This window comes from Pangasianodon hypophthalmus, chromosome 26 (assembly GCF_027358585.1).
Source record: "Pangasianodon hypophthalmus isolate fPanHyp1 chromosome 26, fPanHyp1.pri, whole genome shotgun sequence".
In the NCBI taxonomy this organism is placed as follows: Eukaryota; Metazoa; Chordata; class Actinopteri; order Siluriformes; family Pangasiidae; genus Pangasianodon; species Pangasianodon hypophthalmus.
This window is the reverse complement of record NC_069735.1, coordinates 13,570,906-13,590,870: the sequence shown is the minus strand read 5'-3', so window position 1 is coordinate 13,590,870 and position 19,965 is coordinate 13,570,906. Positions and strand designations below refer to the sequence as shown.

Genomic DNA, 19,965 nt, shown 5'->3' with positions numbered 1-19,965 from the left:
CAAAAGTTTGGCCAAAAAAATAAATAAATAAAAAGAAGAATGACAGCAAGGCATGAAAGTGATCTAGCTTCGTCATGCTAACTGCTGATTTTCGTGCTTCGTTAGCACTTATTCATTGTTATTCAGCTGAAATCCCACAAAATCAATCCAGAAACACAATCAGGCAGACAGGTAGCTGGGAGACATGAAGGAAGAATAAAGCGCTCAACTATAGCTGGGATTTTGGAAGTCGTTTTAACAAGATGTGCTACTGATGTGCCAGGATCGAAGATGGGTTTTTTTTTTTAGAAGGATAAAACTACAAAGGAGAGATGTGAAAAGTAGGAAAGTATAAAGGATGAATCAACTCCCAAAAGTACAGTGCCACTGTTTCTAGTCTGTTATTGGAGGTAGATCTCTCTAGAGAGTTCAGGGAAAGGAAGAGGAAAAGTTTTTGTTTTTTTGCTTAATGATTTGATCTCAACCTCTCATGCATTCCAGTACACATTCAATTTATTTAATGAATTTTTATAATAGTGAATAAAACCAATGATATGCAAGCATGCATTCAAAAACTGTATATCAGAACAGTTTTCTTTAAATATTTACACTTTTTTTAAAATTTTCAACACAATTTAAACAGTGGCTCGTCGGTAGGAGTCCTACCGCAACAACGGAACGGAATTTTCCTGCTGTGGCACTTTTTCCCCGAGTGACTGCAAATGTCAAGGCTGAGAGTTCAGTAGTGTGTGTGTGTGTGTGTGTGTGTGTGTGTGTGTGTGTGTGTGTGTGTGTGTGTGTGCGTGTGTGTGTGTGTGCATGTTGCCAGGCAAATCAGAGATGTACATGTCAGCATTAGTCCACTCCAAGAGCTTTTAGCTGTCTCTCTATCTCCTCGTCTGATATCCCATCTGCTTTGGAGGTGGAGGCGGTGGGTTTGGTTCGGCTGGCAGAGGGAGCGTGGGCCATCTGCCGAGGAAACAAGAGGACGGTTAGGGCTTAAAAACGTAATGCAGAAACGCAACAGAAGACACAAAACGTCAGGATGCTGCAGAGCTCAGAATATCTATGATAACTTTCACATTAGTGAGATAAAAGGAAGTGGCAAACTGGTTTATGTGATGTATGTATGTATATTTCAGATAATTATCAAGATGGTAAATGCGTCTTGTGCTATGAGAAACATAGGCAAGCGGAAATGACTTGTGGGATTGTTCCGATGTCTTGATGATAAATGCACAGATAAATATGTAAAGCAATAAAATATCTTCAAAGTACTTTAACATAGTCGTTTATGTTTAAAGTTGCAGTTTGTAATGTTTATAGAAATACTTTTGCTGTTATTGGAAAATAATCAGTGGGCAACTTGTTCCACCGAAGTTCCACAACATTATACTTTGTAACTATAAATGGATAAAGATATTGGGTCATTCTTTAATAAATTAAAACAAAGTAATTGTTGGCAAACTGCTGTGGTGTAAGTGGCACTTCGGGATATGCTGTTATTATAGTCGTTGATTATTTTCCTCTAACCGGACGCTCCATCTTGTTTTTTTCCATACACAGCTGACAAAGAAAGAAATAAATACAATAACCTGCAAATTATGCTAACTGTCAGTTTAGCCACACAAGCAAAAAATTATCCAAATGGGGAATACTGATGTATATATTTTGACTTCAGAGCACCAAACTCATGTGCTTGAATATATACACTCATCACCCACTTTATTAGGAACTCTTTCGCATTAGTGCAGTTATCCAATCAGCCAATCATGTGGTGCAAAGCATATAACCATACAGATGCAGGTGAAGAGCTTCAGTTAATGTTCACATCAAACATCAGAACTTGTGACTTGTGGCCTTGGCATGGCTGTTAGTGCCAGACGGGCTGATTTGAATATTTCAGAAACTGCTGATCTCCTGGGATTTTCACACACAACAGTAGAGAGGCAGTTCTGTAGGCGGAAACACCTTGCTGATGAGAGAGATCAGAGGAGGATGGCCAGATCGGTTTGAGGAAGGCTATGGTACCTCAAATAAGCACTCTTTACAACCATGGTGAGCAGAAAAGCAACTCAGAATGCAAAACACGTTGAACCATGAGGCGGACTACAGAAACTAGACAGTTGCAGATTGGCATTTTTCCCCATTCTGATGTTTGATATGAACTTTAACTGAAGCTCTTAATCTGCAGCACATGATTTTATACATTGCTCTGCTGCCATATGATTGGCTGATTGGATAACTGCATGAATGAGCAGGTGTACAAGTGTTCCTATTCAGGTGGCAGGTGAGTGTAGTCACTGTATAGAAATAAGTTCAAGGCATCCCACTGATTATAGATAATCTGTATCTGCATGATTTTATAGACTGCACTGCTGCCACATGATTGGCTGATATTTGCATGACTGAGCAGGTGTACATATTAAACTGGGTGGTGAGTGTATATAAAAATGCTGTTTACACACTGGTTTTGGGTGGGCTTTAATATGAGTAGTATGCATAGTATGCAAAATTAAAGGGCCCTAAAATATGAAAGACTGCTCCTTTAATAAAGAATCCTGTGCTTATATACTGAAGCCTTATATACTGAATTTCAGTTTTTAATCTCAGCCGTGCGTGAAGCGCATCGCTCTCACCTTTCCTGAGATCTCGATGCCGATCTCATCCAGCACCTGGTTCACAATGTCCTGAGATTCTTCCTCGTCTCCTGAGTCCTCAAAGAGATCGTCCAGCGTGTCGTTAACTGAGAAGGGGAAAAAAAAGCATACCGGGATCGTTACGTTCTACGGCTAACGTTGGACTCCGCCTGATCAATACCATTTAGATGAGTCCTCTGATCAGTGAAGAGGTTTTAAACATTAAAAATTGAAGGGGAATACTTACTCATCTCTTCGGTCATCTCCATCTTCGCTGTTTCTTTCTGGAAGTTCTGCATAGTCTGCATAGTCTTCTGAGGATCCATCTTCTTATTGACTGCCTGCATCGTCTGGAAAAAAGATACACCACGAGCCCATGAAATGAACATACGGATTTACAATTCAATATTAATGTGCTGTTATACCGAAACATCCACAAGATGATTGGTGTAGACCATTAAAATGATCAATGATGAACACTTAACAAATACTTTTGTGAACTTGTAGTATATCTTTATATGCTGCCCCGTACCTTAGCGGTGGTGCCCATGGCTCCTGCCATCTTCATCTGCGAGTGCATGAGCTTGCTCTGAGTGGACATGGACGTGACTTTAGAGCTGACGGCGTACGTCCTGGTCTTCTGTTTTCTCAGCTGCACCAGCTGTTTGGCCAGGACCTTACACGCCTCCTTATTCCCCGATTTGGCCATCTTCTTGATCTCCATCTCCTGTTTCAGCAAGAAGAGATGCAACAGTTACAGAATGTATACAGGATGTATATAGTACAGTTGGTAGTGGTGGCTGCAAGGCAAATCACAGGTTTAAATTAATAAATGTAACTATAAACTGATAAAAAAGTGCCCTTTTTCCAGAAATAAAAAAGTTGTGCATATTATTATTATTATTATTATTATTATTATTCATTTGCAGTGGCAATTTAAGGTGTAGCGGAGCCCCTCGACTACATTTAAGTTTAAAATGATATGAAAAAAAAAACAAAAAACACATGGGGTGTGCTCTTATAAAAACATTTTTTTGACTGAATAGTCACTCTTATACCACAGCAATCTGCCAACAATTTTTTTTAATTAAAGGTCAAAACATTGTACTTTCTATTCATTTATAATTACATTTCATTTTGTAGAACATCCATGAATCAAATTACTTCCTGTTATCACACTTTTCTCCCTTTGAAGTTAACAAGACCAAAAAAGTGCAGCTTGTCATGTTAACAAAAAGCCGTAAAGCGCAAAGTACTCCATGAAGACTTTCCCAAGTCAGAAATCTTGTTACAAAGTGCTGACACTGTAGACTCCTTTCAAAAATGTGAAATAAACATCTACTCACAGAAAACTTCACCATATCAACAGTTAGACACGTTTTTAGATCTGTTTATGTGGACTGTCCTCTATAAAACCCCTGTGAATGAGCTCTAACATATTAGAATGAGTGCATTAATGTAAACCTGGGATTTGTTTGTCTTGCAGCCGGAACTACTGTAAGAGCTGCTGTTATAGAAAATTAATCAACACCTTCTATAAGAAGAACAAGCTTGTAATTGTAATGTCAAGGACAAAAATTGCACAAGCTATTAATAAAATGAATAAAATGCTTATTTAATGTTATAATGCCTATATTCTACTTATTTAAGGTTGTGTAACACATCCACATCATACAACACTGTACAGCGAGGGGCTTTTTTGATATATTTTTTTGAAACTTTAGCAATATCAGATGTGTGAGTACTGCCTGATAAGATACTAACATTCCCTTCCTGACTTTGGGCAAGCTTCAGGCTCTCAGAACTCTGGAGCAGATTGATATGCCACATTCAGCAATCTGATTGGCCGCCACCTAGGGGTATTCACGTCTTGTTACATCAAGTTACATAATATTTTTTTAAAATTTCACTTGTCTCCACAGAAAATGAAATGAAAATGAGTTTTAAAAAAATAATCTTTGCACTTCAATGCGAATGCACCATTAGTGATTTGCAAACCTCTCTTTTGTAGCCAGGACTGTAAAATAAATTCCACTGACCTCCCATCAGCACAGATTTATTTCATTATATACATGTGACCACACTGATCAAAAAGGCACAACAGCGCCTTTACTTCCTTAGGAAACTAAGGAAAGCTCACTTATCCCCCCAGACACTACTGAACTTTTACCGCTTCACCACTGACAGTGTCTTAACAAACTGCATCACAGTGTGGTACGGCAATTCCACGGTCTCAGATCAGAAGGCCCTCCAGCGGGTGGTGAAAACTGCACAATACATCACTGGTGTCCAGCTACCTTCAATCAAAGACAAATCATCAAAAACTCTGCTTACGGAGGCTGAGAAGTATAATCAAAGACATCTCTCCCCCAACCATAGTCTGTTTACTCCTCTACTATCTGGGAAATGCTACAGGAGTCTTCGCCATCTCAGACTCAAGAACAGTTTCTTCCCATCAGCTGTCAGAATTCTGAACTCAGGCGCTGAACTGTACACCCCTATTCTGACCAATGTTATTTAAAAAAACAAAAAAAAAACAAAAACAAAAAAAAACACTGTACTGTACAATATTAATGCTGTGTGCACTCTTAAATACCATCTGTATCTTGTCACCTTGTATATTTGTACACCTTGTCATTTGCACTGAGCTGGTCTCTACTTTCTCTACCTCACACCTTGCACATGTATATACACACACGTGTATATATATATATATATATATATATATATATATATATATATATATACATACATATATATATATATATATATATATACACATATATATATATATATATATATATAAATAAATAAATATGTGTATGACATATTGCTATTTGCACTTCTGGTTAGATGCTAAACTGCATTTCGTTGGCTCTGTACTCATACTCTGCACAATTACAATAAAGTTGTATCTAATCTAATCTAATGTGTACAATAATATGTTTCTATTTATTAGAGTCATAGAACTTCCTACTCTTGAACGTCAGACTGACGGAACACGTTAGGTCCAAGTTTTTATTGTTTTTGAGCAATTAAACCCATTCAGTTGAAGAGATCATAACTAGATATACTCAGTAATAAATATAAAGCTTTGATAAAGACGTCATGTGATTTGCGCCACTGTAACTGAATTAAAAATTCACAGACTCCCTGGACATGCTCCATGGACCCCTGGGAGTCATTTAGTGGATTCATTTCCATACTGAAACTTTCTGTGATACCAGAAATCACAAACACTTTATCCAGCAGCCTTACTGATACGCTGAAACTGGAGGGAGGTGTCTCTCACCAGTTGTTTTTCCTGTTTCTCCAGTGCGGCCCGGTCTCGCGTGATCTGCCTCTGGGTTCCTCTCAGCTCCTTATTCTGCTCCTTTATGACATCTGTAACACAAGACCAGAAATAGCTCTGAGTCAACATGTCCATTACGTTGTTGTTGGTGAGGAATTCAGACACTCAATCAGTTCAATCAGTTCCTAGTCCTGTCCTCTTGATTTCCTCTTGGTTCTGTCAGAAATGGACTTTTCTTTACACAGTGATGTTCCTATTAGAGCAGGAATTCTTTAAATATCCACCAGAAATGACAAACTTGACACTGGCAGCATTTGTATTCACAAAATACAGGCTGCCAAGAGAAATAGTAATCGATTACAGCCAATGTGTCATGAATCACACATATGAAATTAGCAAACAATACTAATAATACTAAACCGAGGAATTAAAGTTACACCCAAATCAACAGTCATCAACACTGCTGTTAGCTCCCTACAGCTAGTTCCAGCTGGGCTTGTTTTTATTTCATAAAACTGTCTCAATTCCGCTGTAAACTCACCTTCCACCGTCTTCTTCTTGAACAGCGACGCCATAATAACCTACAATATCGACCAAACAAAAAAATACTATTAAACAAATCCTTCTGTCAGACTTTCTGCTACTTCTGTGCCGTCTGATAAAATGACATACCGACCTAGTTCCTGGTTCTTTCCCTAATAGGCGGGACAAATAGACCAACCGAAGTCTCGGATTGGTGCATATTTGTGTCATGTTTTTGAATCGACCAATCAAAATCGTTCTCTGAAACAAGAAGTGGAAACGAAAAGAAAGACGCTATTGTATTCCTCATTGAGATATATATTTTTTATTATTTAATTTATTAATTGAGTCATTGTATATAACACTATTTTTATTTAGTTAAAAAATAGTTTTAGATTTTACATATATAGTTATATACTTTATAACACCATTGTTTTAGGGAGTTATGCTACCCACAATGCACTGCAGTAGTTAGCGTCAAAACGACGTAACCAAGGGGATGTGATTTTCATTATTATTATTATTGTTGTTGTTGTTCCAATGCTGCTCAAAACAACTTCATATTAATAATAATTCAGTTAGAAGGTGAAAGAATCTCGCAGATTTTCTTTATAAACATATTTAAATCATAAATCTCCATAATCCTGACTCCTCTGAGTTCAGCACTAATTCTTTTGATAACCCTTTGACTCAGTGACCAATATAATGGCCAACAGTCATTTACATTTTTTTTTTTTGATTTAATAAGTCAATATAATTATTTTCTTTTCGTGAGATCTGTTTTTTAAAAATAAAATCCTGACTAAAGCACTGACCTTCAATATGGAAAAAAACCCCAAAAAAACACCCTTTCCCAGTTTTCCATTGGAAATGTTTATAGTTTGGTGTGTAACTTGTATTACAATTGTAGTGCTATAATGCAGTGTCACTTTAATACTGTTGTGTGTTTGTGTTTTTGTGCATTCTTGGTGTGTCTCTTTTATATTTTTTATACTTATATATATATATACATATATATATATATATATATATATATATATATATATATATATATATATATATATATATATATATATATATATATATATATATATAGGGGGACGAATAAAGGATTATCTTATCTTATCTCTAACCTAAACTAACCATGACAAATCTCTGATTTTACATCCATATAGTACACTCATTATCTATTAAAATTTACCCAATCAGCGTCTAAAACTTTACTTGTATAAATGAAAACCGAATATAAGACTTTCTAATAGCAGATTTCTGCCCTGCACTTTGTATCATGGCACTTTTTAACTGGAATCTTTACACTTTCTTGCACATTTGCACAACATCCAAGTGCATTTGTTAACATTTTTTTAATGCATATTTTTGTATAGAGAAGCTTTTAGAAACTCTTTCCTTTGATTTTGACTAGATTATTGTTTTTTTGCACTGTGCTTCTTTACTTTATTTTATTTTTATTTCTAGCTAGCTACCTATATTTGCAGAGAACAGACTGTAAGAAATGCACTATTTAGGAAATACTACAGCAGTTCTTTGGCATTATCCAATCACGTTGGGCGAGTTTCCGCGCATGCGCAGTATAAGCACGAACGCTCCCTTCGTGAAAGTCCGGCCGAGCTTCGTGGTGACTTCGTGAGTCTTCGCGCGCGCTCGACGCTTTCCGGCGCTCCCCGATAGCGAGTCGTGCCGCAGTTTCGTCCTTGCTCGCGTTGTTGTTGTCTGCGGTGACGCGGCGGAGGTGTACCCTGACGCGGGCTCTTACGTGTCGGACTGAATAAAAAGTGGAGCTCCGGAGGCCCGGGAGTGACGCGAGAACAGAGAGAGCGAGTAAGCGAGTCCGTGACCGGGTAAGGAGGAGATACGCAACGCAAATAAACGCGCGTCTAGTTTTCAGCCATGGCGTTTCCTAACACAAAGCGATCATGGCGGCGGCGGGCATGTTGTTGTTTCACAGCACAAGCTACACCGAGCCGCTTTCAGTCAATGAGTCACACCGAGCCGGGGGAGCACAGGGAAGGCAAATGGGGTCCTAGAAATGTAGCTGTGTTCAAAACGCACACACTTCTAACAGATAAGCTGAGCAGAGCTATAAAGCGAAGATGAAACCAGCAGCTAGCTAGCCACCAGGAAAATGTTTTCCAGAGCGCGCGAGCCTGCAGCATTAGCTGGCTAGCTGAAATAGCTAACCAGGGTGACTGTACAGTGTGTGTGGTGTGGTGTGGGTGTGTGTGTGTATATATTTATATATATAATGATGTAGCATTAGCTTGCTAACTACATTACAGAGCATCTCATCCCTCAGAGCATCAGTGCTTGGACTCTCCAGATGTAACATCAGCTGTATTTTACAGACTGATGTCGGAATTGCACCCTAAAGTATTGCCCATTTAGGACAAAAACAACGCTTTCACTGTTAAACAGATCATTATGATTAATATACCGCATTTCCTCATCCACCACGCAAACTAGTGATGATTTGTTTTTGCACATTTGTGTTCTAGTGAAGGTCATTTTTGATTTGTTGTGAAAAAACAACCTCTACTAAATGTCTCTCATGAGCGACTCAGGTGAATCGGTGAATCAGGTGAATCGACTCTCGAACACGAATCGAAAATCATTTATTTGTACGTAACTAAAGTAAGTTGTGCTTTTTAATGAATTATTTTTCATATCTATGGCGTTTTGGTTAATTGCTTGTATTAAATAAAACACGGAAATATACACTTAGTAACTAAACAACTAACACATTCATTGTAACTGTTCATGTAAAGTATATTAATATTAAAAACCAGCCCAACTACAAAGTAGATCTGTTACAGAGACAAAACAACAATCTTATATATTGGGTCTGTCTATCTATCTATCTATTTATCTATCTATCTATCTATCTATCTATCTATCTATCTATTGCACGGTGTTTGTGAATGAAGCTACGAATCAAATGAATCAAAAGTCGCGTACCGATTCACTTAAACGAGTAGTTCAAAAGAATCGATTCACTCTAGTGTGTCCTAAGCCCATCGCGGCTTGTGTATGCGGAAGTAAAAAGGCGCCAAAAAGGTACAAGAATTCCTGATGGCTGGACTGATTGTATGGTTCAGTACCAAAACTCACAAAAACACATTTCCAAAAAGAATAAACTTACATGAATTGAGTATAAAGTGCTACATTTAAACCCATATTAACTATAATTATAATAAATCCCAGTGGAGTCACATTGTACCATTATAATTGTTATAAATGATCACATTTGTTAGATATGTCATTGATTTCAACCTAAAGTCCCTCTGAAAGCCACGCAGATCATCACCAAGCATCTTAATACCCCACACAATGAATATATACGCTGCACTGGATCTGGGCCGAAGCGTCACATCTTCATAAGATCTGCATCTCAGAGCTGATCCTGTGTCACATCGGTGCAATAATGGAACCGATCAGTTTTTACCAGATCTGCACCAAAGCAGATTTAGAACCGGCCCAGACTAGCAATTAACCAGTGCAACAGAAAAGCGTTCACCCTATCATCTGGAGATCGTGATCATTTGAAACGATGTGGTTGGCAGCTTCATGTGAATCGGAGGAAGCACGTGATACCCTACGCCCTCCCAGATTGGTAGCTGTCGTATGATAGGAGAGACCTGAAAAAAACAAAAAAAAAAAACAAACAATGAATATCACATTACATCTGGCTCTGAGGTGTAGGTGCAAATGATATTTTTAATATCTGGCCCAAATGTGGCACGGATCCGGTTTCATAAACAAAATGATGACTTCAGTAGATTTGGCAAAACTGATTTTTTTGAAAGTTTATTGCTAAAGAAGCCATTCGAGCCACAGCAGAATTCACACCTGAACAGCACAAATAAAGATTTTTGCGTGACTGGTTTCTCACAGAGTTATTCCCAAGCGGTTTATTACCATCTGTCGTTTTATTACTCTGAACCCGAGCCACTTTGACGTATAAACCTGTACGCTACATTTACAGGACAAATGGTTAAAGGAACTTGGTTACTGAATAACATACACTATTAGTCATCTCACAGTAAACCATGATTTCTAGATTTTTCTCTCTCAGCTACACAGACACTTTTTTATTTTTTATCTTTTATATTTTTTAGATATTGTTCCTGAATCTTTATCAGAAGTGCTGTGCAGCAAAACAGATGGAATTATTATTATTAAAAATAAAGTTTACATTAAAAAAGCTACCTTTATCTGTTGATTGTTGTCGTGATGATTGATCCTGAAAGGAGGAAGGTTAGCTTTATAGCAGCGCTGTAGGATAATTAATGAATAAATCAAGTTACTCTTACCACCTTGAAGTTGATTATTTTCCAATAACAGCATGTCCCAAAGTGTTTTATTTCTCCTACATCACAGTGATTTTCTAATGATTCATTTTTTTTATTTAGTAAAGAATGACACATGGTACTTTTTGTCCGTTTATAGTTTAATTTAATGTTGTGGAACTTCCACAAAGCCAGTTATTTCCTAGCAGCTATAAACACTTGTTCACTCACCAGCTTGTCTTTTTTTCTGTTAATAAGACACAAAAATTGTCCTGAAGACTTTCCCATGTCAGAACAGCTTTACTTCTGACTGTTTCAAAGCACCGACACTGGAGACTCCTTCTGTAAATGTTGAATAAACATTTACTCACAGAAAACGTCAACCTATAAATATATGTAGACATCATTTCTAAATAATTCTTCAGATGGTTAAAGCCTTAGATGTAAACTGCAGTTTGACCGCCTACAACAAATTAGCGTTGCATGTCGATGCGTTTTCTGGTGATTAAAAAAAAATCCTTGGATGCATAGTTATACGAGTTAGCATCATGAAAGCTACATGCAGAAATCAGCACACACTTGTTTTATTTGACTTAGTAATGCTTAGTGCATAATCAGTTTTATAAAATAGTAGAATAATCCATGTTTAAAAGTTTACGCTTAAAAAAATTCAAGTAATTCCATGTACAGACTGACATCAGCTAGTATTCTGCAATGTTTCTGACGTCATGTCAAAAGAGTAGACATGATCTGAAAAGCTTCTGTTACTCCAGTAAAAAAAAAAAAAAAAAAAAAAAAAAAAAAAAGAAGGAACTCTGAGAAACCAAACGCGTCTTAGTTGAATGAATACACTTGATTCAAAGTAAACGTAGATATCAATGTAGTGGTGTTTTTTTTTTTTTTTTTTTTTTTTTTTGACCAATTCATTAAAACCAAAACATTCCAGTAGGAATATTTATTGTCTTTGTTTTCTGCGTTGGTGTTAAGAGCTGCTTTGTGAAATACTTACACACGTCGTGTACACGTGAAGTGGCTTCAGCGTAATTGTTTTCTTTTTCCTCGTCCCCTCAGGCAGGCCGTGCTAACCGAGTCCACCTCGTTTTCTCACTGCGACTTTTCTAAATGACCATGGACGCAGGAGCAGATGTGCAGCAGGGCAGCGAGACAGCTGTCTCTGAGACAGACACGCAGCAGATTGCCACCCTGGCGCAGGTGAGCTGAATGCTTTATCCGCATTGCGCTGTTGGAATAGTACAGTTAGAAAGTGTGTTTGTGTAACTTCTTTAGGAGTTATTTTGTGTGTGATGTGTGAAATGGTTCCTAACAGTATTCTTACACATGATGAAATTGGCTCAATATATCGCTTAAACAGACCAAGGCGCTATACTACTCCTGGGTCAACAACAGTGCCACTTTAGTTCAGTTTGATCAGCTGATTACAAACTTCACTGTGTGACATCATCACTGAATCTGTGTAGTGCTTCCCATTCAACACTGATTTTAAATAATAATGGTGTGTTAGTAATCTACCCCAAAGTGTTTTATTTCTCTTAGACCACAGCAATTTCCTATCAGTTACCTTCTTATCTATTTATAGACACATTTAACAATGTAAAATTTTACGAAAAAAAGTTCCTGTGATCACTTCCGTTATAGCAGCTGTAAACAGTTGTTCCATCACCAGCCTCTGTTTTTTTCTGTCTCGAAGTGAATAAAGCAAACACGCAGCTTGTCATGTTACCAAGAAACCATAACGTGCAAAAACCTGAGGACTTATCCATGATGGAAAACATACGAGTGGTTACAAAGTGCTGACACTGGAGACTCCTCCCATAAATGTTTATTTAACATCTCCTTACAGAAAACTTCTCCGTATCAACGATTATACATTTTTCTTTATTTACCAATAGCATGTTTTTTTTTTCTTTTCTTATATTATTGTGGACCGTTTGACACTATATAGGTCCCTGTGTATGTTGTTACTATAGAAACGATAATGTATTTGCACATGAATATAAACCTGTGAACTGAATTACAGCCAGAAGTACTGTTATAGAAAATTAATTATCACCTCCTGACCAATCAGAATCGAGAACTCAGTGACGAGCTATGAAAATGTGGCACTCTGCTACCGTTGTAAGTAGTTAGTTAGCTTTGTTTAAACCATTTGCGAGTGACTTATGAAATTTAACCTAAGCCCCGACCTTACTGACCGGGGAATGCTTTGACATGATCAGTTAGTTGATTAGGAAATGTTAGTAGTAGTAGTATGTTTGACATATGCACAAAGGTAAACATATTTTTACATATAACGTCTATATGTGTCTACCAGATTCCATTTTATTTTATATTTATATTTTATATTCTAATCATTATAGTCAGCTTTTGTTATATTCTGCTTTTATTATGTATCACTGTTGCACTGTGGGACGAGGCACTAAGGAAAAACATTTCACTACATTAATACATCACATGTATGTAATGTATGTGACAAATAAAGAACCTTGAACCTTGAATGGTGTTTTGTGTGACCAGTACCTACAGCATAAAGATAATAAATATATTTTATAATTTCTCATTACAGTACATTACACTGTTTCTAAATAACACTCTGTGTGTGTGTGTGAAGCAGGTTTCCATGGCAGCCGGCCAGGCCTCAGCCACCGGGCCCACCGTCACACTGGTGCAGCTGCCTAACGGTCAGACGGTGCAGGTTCATGGTGTGATCCAGGCAGCGCAGCCGTCTGTCATCCAGTCTCCCCAGGTCCAAGCCGTACAGGTGAGCGAGAGAACTTCCTGGCTTGTCGGACTGATTTTCTCTCACTGACTGACTCAACACTGATGATCCACCATGTTTATTTTTTTGATGCTTGGTCTCAGATCTCCACCATTGCTGAGAGTGAGGACTCGCAGGAGTCAGTGGACAGTGTGACAGACACTCAGAAAAGGAGAGAGATCCTCTCCAGGCGGCCCTCATACAGGTTCGTACTTTTCTCCAATCCATATTGTCTCGAAGCTCTCGGGTCTTTGTATTAGTCCGTCATATATTAGCTTGATTTAAACCCGATTCTTTGCTTTCCTCTACAGAAAAATCTTGAACGATCTCTCATCAGACACTCCAGCCGTGCCTCGGATAGAGGAGGAGAAAAACGAGGAGGAATCGGCCCCAGCCATAACTACAGTCACAGTGCCCACCCCCATTTACCAAACCAGCAGTGGACAATACAGTGAGTGAGATGATGACCTTCTCTCTCTCTCTCTCTCTCTCTCTCTCTCTCTCTCTCTCTCTCTCTCACACACACTCTCATACTCTCTCTCACACAACACACACACACACACACTCTCAATCACACACTTTTAGACAAAGCAGTTCAGTAGGTCACCTGTATTTTTATGCAGCTGAATTATTAGTCATCTTGAATTCGACATGTTGCCATTAGGTGGATTTTAGAAAAGATTTACTCCATTGTAAAAACATTACTCTTTTATTAGAGAGACAGTTTTACCTGCCATGTTTTTTTTGTTGTTTTTTTTTAACCTTTAATAAACTCTACCAGAAGAACATTTTCTGTGCTGCCGTTTATTAGGCAGCCTCCACACAAATGCAGGTTTGTTGAAGTGTCTAACTTAACAATATTGTACACACTGAATATCATAATTTATATGGTATAGATTTATATTGGTGTAGATCTCTTCACAGTTCTAAATTAATGATCTACATACTATGAAACAATGGCAACAATCCTAAATTATACTTCAGGTTAAGCCTATGTTGCTAAAATAATAAAAAAAAATTAATGTCATGTATGTATGCAGAAAGATTATTTATAAGAGCATATACTGAAACCTAACTATAATAGAAATTGTATAATTTTAGCCCATTGATACACTATATGGCTAAAAGTTTGTGGACACTTGACCATCACACCCATATGTGGATTTTGCCTAAACAATTGAATAGGATGTCTTCCCTTCACTGGAACTAAGAGACCCAAACCTGTTCCAGCATGACATTGCCCCTGTGCACAAAGCGAGCTCCATGAAGACATGGTTCGCAAAAAGCTGGAGTGGAAGAACTCGAGTGTCCTGCACAGAGCCCTGACCTCAACCCCACTGAACACCTTTGGGATGCTGACTGCACTTCAGGTCTCCTCACCTGACATCAATGCTCAACCTCACTAATACTCAAATCCCCACAGCCACACTCCAAAATCTAGTGGAAAGCCTTCCCAGAAGAGTGGAGCTTATTATAGTAGCAAAGAGGGGACTAAATCTGGAGTGGGATGTTCAACAAGCACAAATGGATCCACATTTTTTTGGCCATAAAGTGTATGTTGAGATGCAGATTTAGAATTGGTAATGCTTTTGCGTAATTAAAACATCTTCAGCAAAGTAATGGCTGCTGATGCATGTGTGTAATTGGAAAGAAATGACTTGGTGTTCTGTTGTTCCTTGCCTCTGCCTTGTCTGTTATGTTCTGATGTCAGGAAACTTTCTAGGCGTTATCTTTTATATGTTGTGTAAAAAATTATCGGCACTGATTCATTAAAAAATATATATATATAATGTTACTAAGTACTGTACGAAAACCAATTAAAATCTTGCTCATATTAGTTCAGTGATTAATATTTGTTGGGAAAGACTGTAGTTTGTAAAAGGCTTTCTGCTTCATTTCCTCTCTCAGTTGCCATCACGCAAGGCGGAGCCATCCAGCTGGCCAATAACGGCACAGACGGCGTTCAGGGCCTGCAGACTCTGACGATGACTAACACAGCAGGGGCCCAGTCAGGCGCCACCATCCTGCAGTACGCTCAGACCAGCGACGGCCAGCAGATCCTGGTGCCCAGTAACCAGGTGGTGGTGCAGGGTGAGCACTCTTAAGCACTCTGTCTGTATAGACAGAGTATGTTGGGTTATACAGTGGGATAAATTAATTGTCCGTCGAGGCAATACAGAGGCTTCGTAAACGAGTCTACACACAGTCCAAACCTGATGACCACAGCACTCTTGAATTCTCAAAATTCATTTTCTGCACTCGTTCTAATACATTATCGTTTCTGTAGTAACCTACACAGGGAATTGTATGGTGGATGCTCCAGATAAAAGTGTGTAATTATTGCAATTCCTGTGTCACAGTGCTTATTTATGAAAGGAGTCTCCAGTGTGAGCGCTTTGTAAGAGTCAGTATGTTTTCCACTACAGAAAAGTCTTCAAGACTTTCTACTTTCCGGTTTCTCTTTAACATGATAATCTGCAGGTTTTTTTTGTATCATTGACTTCATGCAAGAAATTAGAGAGAGGCTGGTGAGGGAACGTAAGTAGGAACTCACTTCTGCTAACAGTTTAGATCTAAAACAGTTTTCAAGCCTGCACGTTAAAATGTTGTAGTCAGTATTGTCAAATGACGTTATTTTTATGTTGCTGTTCTGAGTTTACACGGGATCAGACAGGAAGCCACTGAACTGAGTACAAAAAAATACAAAAAAAAAGTGTTTAACTTGTAACACTTTAAAACAGCATACTAGCAATGCAGTAAATCTCTCAGGATATTTCCTTTCATGAGGCAAAATTTTCTGGCTCAATAACATGATCCAAACATAACTTGTACATTGTGAATCGCTCTTGCATTTTAGACACTATTTTCCTCTTCAAGCTGCATGACTAAATGGGCAGAACTGTTTTCTGAAATGGCAGTTGGTTTTTAGTCTCAGTGACTTGGAATGAAAATATTTATTTTGCGCTTTTTCCTCCTGGGGTTGCACAATATACCATTTTTAAAATCATTACTGCAATATTGATCTTTGAAATATTGATATTGCAGAAGCCAGTACACATTGTTAGTCTGTTCAGACCTATCTCACATTCCGAGTAGATAAATCCTGATAAATCCTAGTATTGGTATAATAAGAAATAGTTTTGGGTGAATTATGCAGGTCTATAACTATAAGGTTCACCAGTGTGATTTAATATATTGCACACCACAATCGCAATGTAAAGAAGTATATAATTTCAGTGTAATATTTGGCCATATACAGCTGTAATTCGTGATAGATATTTGATCGACGTCGTAACATTTTACTTGTAGCTTCATGTGCGTCCTTAGAGCAGCGTGCATTACACAAGAAAGTTGTCGTTTTTGTGTGCCCTGCTCTGTGGCTAACATGTTATCTCTCTCTGTCATGCTGCTCAGCTGCATCTGGCGATGTGCAGGCGTATCAGATCCGCACGGCATCGTCAGGCACCATCGCTCCCGGAGTGGTGATGGCGCCGGGTCAGGGAGGTGCCGAGGAGGCCACGCGCAAGAGAGAGGTCCGCCTCATGAAGAACAGGTACAACTCGTACACACTCGGGGTCTGCGGCTTGACAGCTTGTGGTGGGAAAGAAGGAAAAGTGTCTGAGTAGCGGCAGGATAGACAAAAATGTAACGTAAATGTTAAACCGAGGCAGATTTAACGTGTTCTTGTTCTCTGAGTGTAATGCTGAGTTTTGGCCACAGGGAGGCAGCGCGAGAGTGTCGTCGCAAGAAGAAGGAATATGTGAAGTGTCTGGAGAATCGTGTGGCTGTGCTGGAAAACCAGAACAAAACCCTCATCGAGGAGCTGAAAGCACTTAAGGACTTGTACTGTCACAAATCGGAATAACACTCGCACACGCATGCACACACACACACACACACACACACATATTGCGCTTTTCCCCAGGTCCTACTGAGGCAGTGACTCTTCCCCGTTACATAGGCACCTGGGCAGCAGTCTTTTCTTTTTCTATCTGTCTCTTTTTTTTTGTTTTGTTTTGTTTTTGTGTGTTTTTTTTTTTTTTTTTTTTTTAAAGATATTGGCCTATAAGAAATGAGAAAACCCGAACTCCTAAAATCTAATGCCTTTATTGTCTTCTGTATAAAAAAAAAATCCAACCTTTTAAAAGAGTGTCTCGTGAGACGTAAAACTCCAAAGCGGCCCGACAGATGTGTTACGAGGTATCGCAGATGCAAAAACAGGGCTGATTTCATCTCAAGTCCTTCACCGTGATTGCGATTTCATTCGGAGAAATCCCACGATGCACCGGTGTTGGATGGCCACGCCTCCTTTCAATCACGCTGACTTTTTGGGAGACGGCGTTCGTCCGATATCACCAAGTGGGACTTCAGTGAATTAACAAATGAACTCGGATTTGTTTGAATTTCTATGTGCTTCTGTTACTAACACATGAACCCTATTTTGATATGAAAAATCTATCGAATATGTATGTATATGCTTCTATTATGGGTTGTTTTGCCATTTAACCTGCGCCTTTGCCTCTTTCTTTCAGCTCCAGCTTCGTTGCATTGTTTGTGTTAAAGGAAATAGGACTTTCGATCTAAATCAGGATAAAAGTGATTATTTCTGCAATGTTCAAAATACAGTTAAACGCTTTTCAGCATAAGAGCTACACTTGTAAAAAACATTTTTATAGAACATTAACACATTTACGTATTCATATCTGTTTTCATTATTGAGTTGATTCTATTATTGATTTATTCTTTATCCATTTCATATAACGGGACCCAATCCTGAAACACTTTGTGCTGGAATTTTTTTTTTTTTGGCTCATTTTACAACAGAAAATTTTATATTATATATATATATATATATATATATATATATATATATATATATATAAAATGACTGCTTGTACCTCTATCTCGCGCTCGCTGCTGAGTTGAAAACCCATGTTATGCTTTTGTTTTCAAATGTAGCCATCTGCCATCTGAAACAATATTATATGCATCCTGTTTTTAAATCTGCCTTTTTGCCATTTTATTTTCTGTATACGTTGTAATTTTAATCATGTGTTGCTTACACACATGGAATACAGTGCGGAAATGCCTCCTGGAGCCGATTTTCTTCAGTGATTACCCATTTGGCAGCTGATGCTAATCAAAAGCGTCAGTTATGCCTGTCAAATTTTGTGTTCTTGCTAATTCCTGTGATTTGGCATGTAGGTCATGCATGCTTTCGAAACATCCTTTTTCACCCTCTTCTTACCTGGACACAGTTGGCGGTGTCATTTTTGCGTGTGTGTGTGTGTGCGTGTGTGTGTTTACTTGAGCTCAGTTTAATATGCAAACCAAGACACATGAATAATACACTTCTGGATGTGCTGTTATAGGAAAATGTTCAACTTCAGGGTGATAACAGTAACTCCGCTTCAGGTCACACCACCCTGTTACAGATCCTTCCTTATTTAATTAATTGACATATGAGTTGTATTTACTGAATTATAATAGAAGGAACCAATAGTTTTAACAATGATCTCCTTCTTGCGTGTAGAGCAATCTACTTGGGCATCATACTGATCTTTTATAAAATGTTCTAGAAAAGGAAAAACACTGAAATATAGTAGTTCAGATCCAGGATTAGGAAACACTGCCCTAAATAAATTCAGTGATTTATTTGACTCGATGTTATGACGTTGTCGTTGTCCCCCTTCGGCTGAAAGCTTTCCAAAAGCATCTGCTCAGAGGACAAGAAGGACTCCTTGGACCTGTCGTACACCATCTGAGCTCCGTTTCTTCTCATCAGCGTTCCTATGCAGCAATGGAAAAGTATGGAATTTGATTTAAATAATTATCCAATCATGAAGGATTAAGTGTGAGAACTGGTGTTGCTATACATTTGCTGTATTTATAACTTGTGTGTAGATGATTTTATCACTTCTCCCAAGGTGATGCTAATCCTAATGAGCCTCGTGCATAAGACAGGATCTTGCGTTGTCTTCTGTCTTGTGTCCACCCCCACCCTTTTTTTTTTTAACTCAGATTGGTCACCTGCCAATTCCCACCCACCAGCCAACTATCCTCTGTCATATGACGGCACACAAACAGGGAGACACATGAAGCCGAACTGCTGCTCATGCTGTGTCACAGGGCAGCATAGCACCTGTTTCAGGAGGAAAGCGCTATCTGCCCTCTTCAGTTTTGCTCCTTCGGAAATGGATGGCTGTGGCATCGTCTAGATTCAGAGTCACAATCTCCCGACGATAGGGCAAATACATTTTTGTTGCACCACTTGGAAGCAAATTATAGCATTTTAATAGCATTTTACGAACAGTGCTGAAAATTAGAGAAAGTCCTGTGGTCTGAATTGGCCCTTCTTTGTGTTTATGTAGGAGGCATGGAATTAGAGGTCTCTAATCAATGTTCTGAAGACTGCTTGTCATCTGTTAACTATGACTTATCCATGATTAATAC

The 19,965-nt window shown here is 38.4% G+C and overlaps 2 protein-coding genes across 3 annotated transcripts; one reads left to right on the top strand and one right to left on the bottom strand.

Moving 5' to 3' along the window:
- Positions 1-220: 220 nt before the first annotated feature.
- Positions 221-6,610, bottom strand: chmp2bb (charged multivesicular body protein 2Bb). The gene is made up of 6 exons (XM_026932376.3): positions 6,452-6,610; positions 5,911-6,002; positions 3,151-3,345; positions 2,866-2,968; positions 2,619-2,725; positions 221-948 (listed from the first exon to the last, which is right to left on the bottom strand). The coding sequence occupies exons 1-6, from the start codon at positions 6,483-6,485 to the stop codon at positions 835-837; spliced, it is 645 nt and encodes a 214-aa protein (XP_026788177.1). The 5' UTR covers positions 6,486-6,610; the 3' UTR covers positions 221-834.
- Positions 6,611-8,083: 1,473 nt separating this feature from the next.
- creb1a (cAMP responsive element binding protein 1a) lies at positions 8,084-18,602 on the top strand. Of its 2 annotated transcripts, none has more exons than XM_026931688.3 (8): positions 8,084-8,291; positions 11,808-11,948; positions 13,366-13,515; positions 13,617-13,717; positions 13,824-13,963; positions 15,421-15,603; positions 16,927-17,065; positions 17,233-18,602. In XM_026931688.3, exons 2-8 carry the CDS (start codon positions 11,859-11,861, stop codon positions 17,375-17,377), a joined length of 948 nt encoding a protein of 315 aa, XP_026787489.1. In that variant the 5' UTR covers positions 8,084-8,291; positions 11,808-11,858; the 3' UTR covers positions 17,378-18,602. The 2 variants fall into 2 exon arrangements, with proteins under 2 accessions (XP_026787489.1, XP_026787490.1); XM_026931689.3 differs by having other exon boundaries at positions 8,086-8,291; positions 13,369-13,515.
- The last annotated feature ends 1,363 nt before the right edge of the window (positions 18,603-19,965 follow it).

Bases quoted from the DNA above. Each gene is read 5' to 3' on its own strand.
- creb1a (XM_026931688.3), top strand. From the start codon at position 11,859: ATGACCATGGACGCAGGAGCAGATGTGCAGCAGGGCAGCGAGACAGCT. The intron at 13,516-13,616 runs GTGAGCGAGAGA...GCTTGGTCTCAG, and splicing joins CCCAGGTCCAAGCCGTACAG to ATCTCCACCATTGCTGAGAG. The intron at 17,066-17,232 runs GTACAACTCGTA...TTTTGGCCACAG, and splicing joins GTCCGCCTCATGAAGAACAG to GGAGGCAGCGCGAGAGTGTC.
- chmp2bb (XM_026932376.3), bottom strand. From the start codon at position 6,485: ATGGCGTCGCTGTTCAAGAAGAAGACGGTGGAAG. The intron at 3,346-5,910 runs GTGAGAGACACC...TTGCTGAAACAG, and splicing joins AGAAACAGGAAAAACAACTG to GAGATGGAGATCAAGAAGAT. The intron at 949-2,618 runs GTGAGAGCGATG...TTTCCTCGGCAG, and splicing joins GCATCGAGATCTCAGGAAAG to ATGGCCCACGCTCCCTCTGC.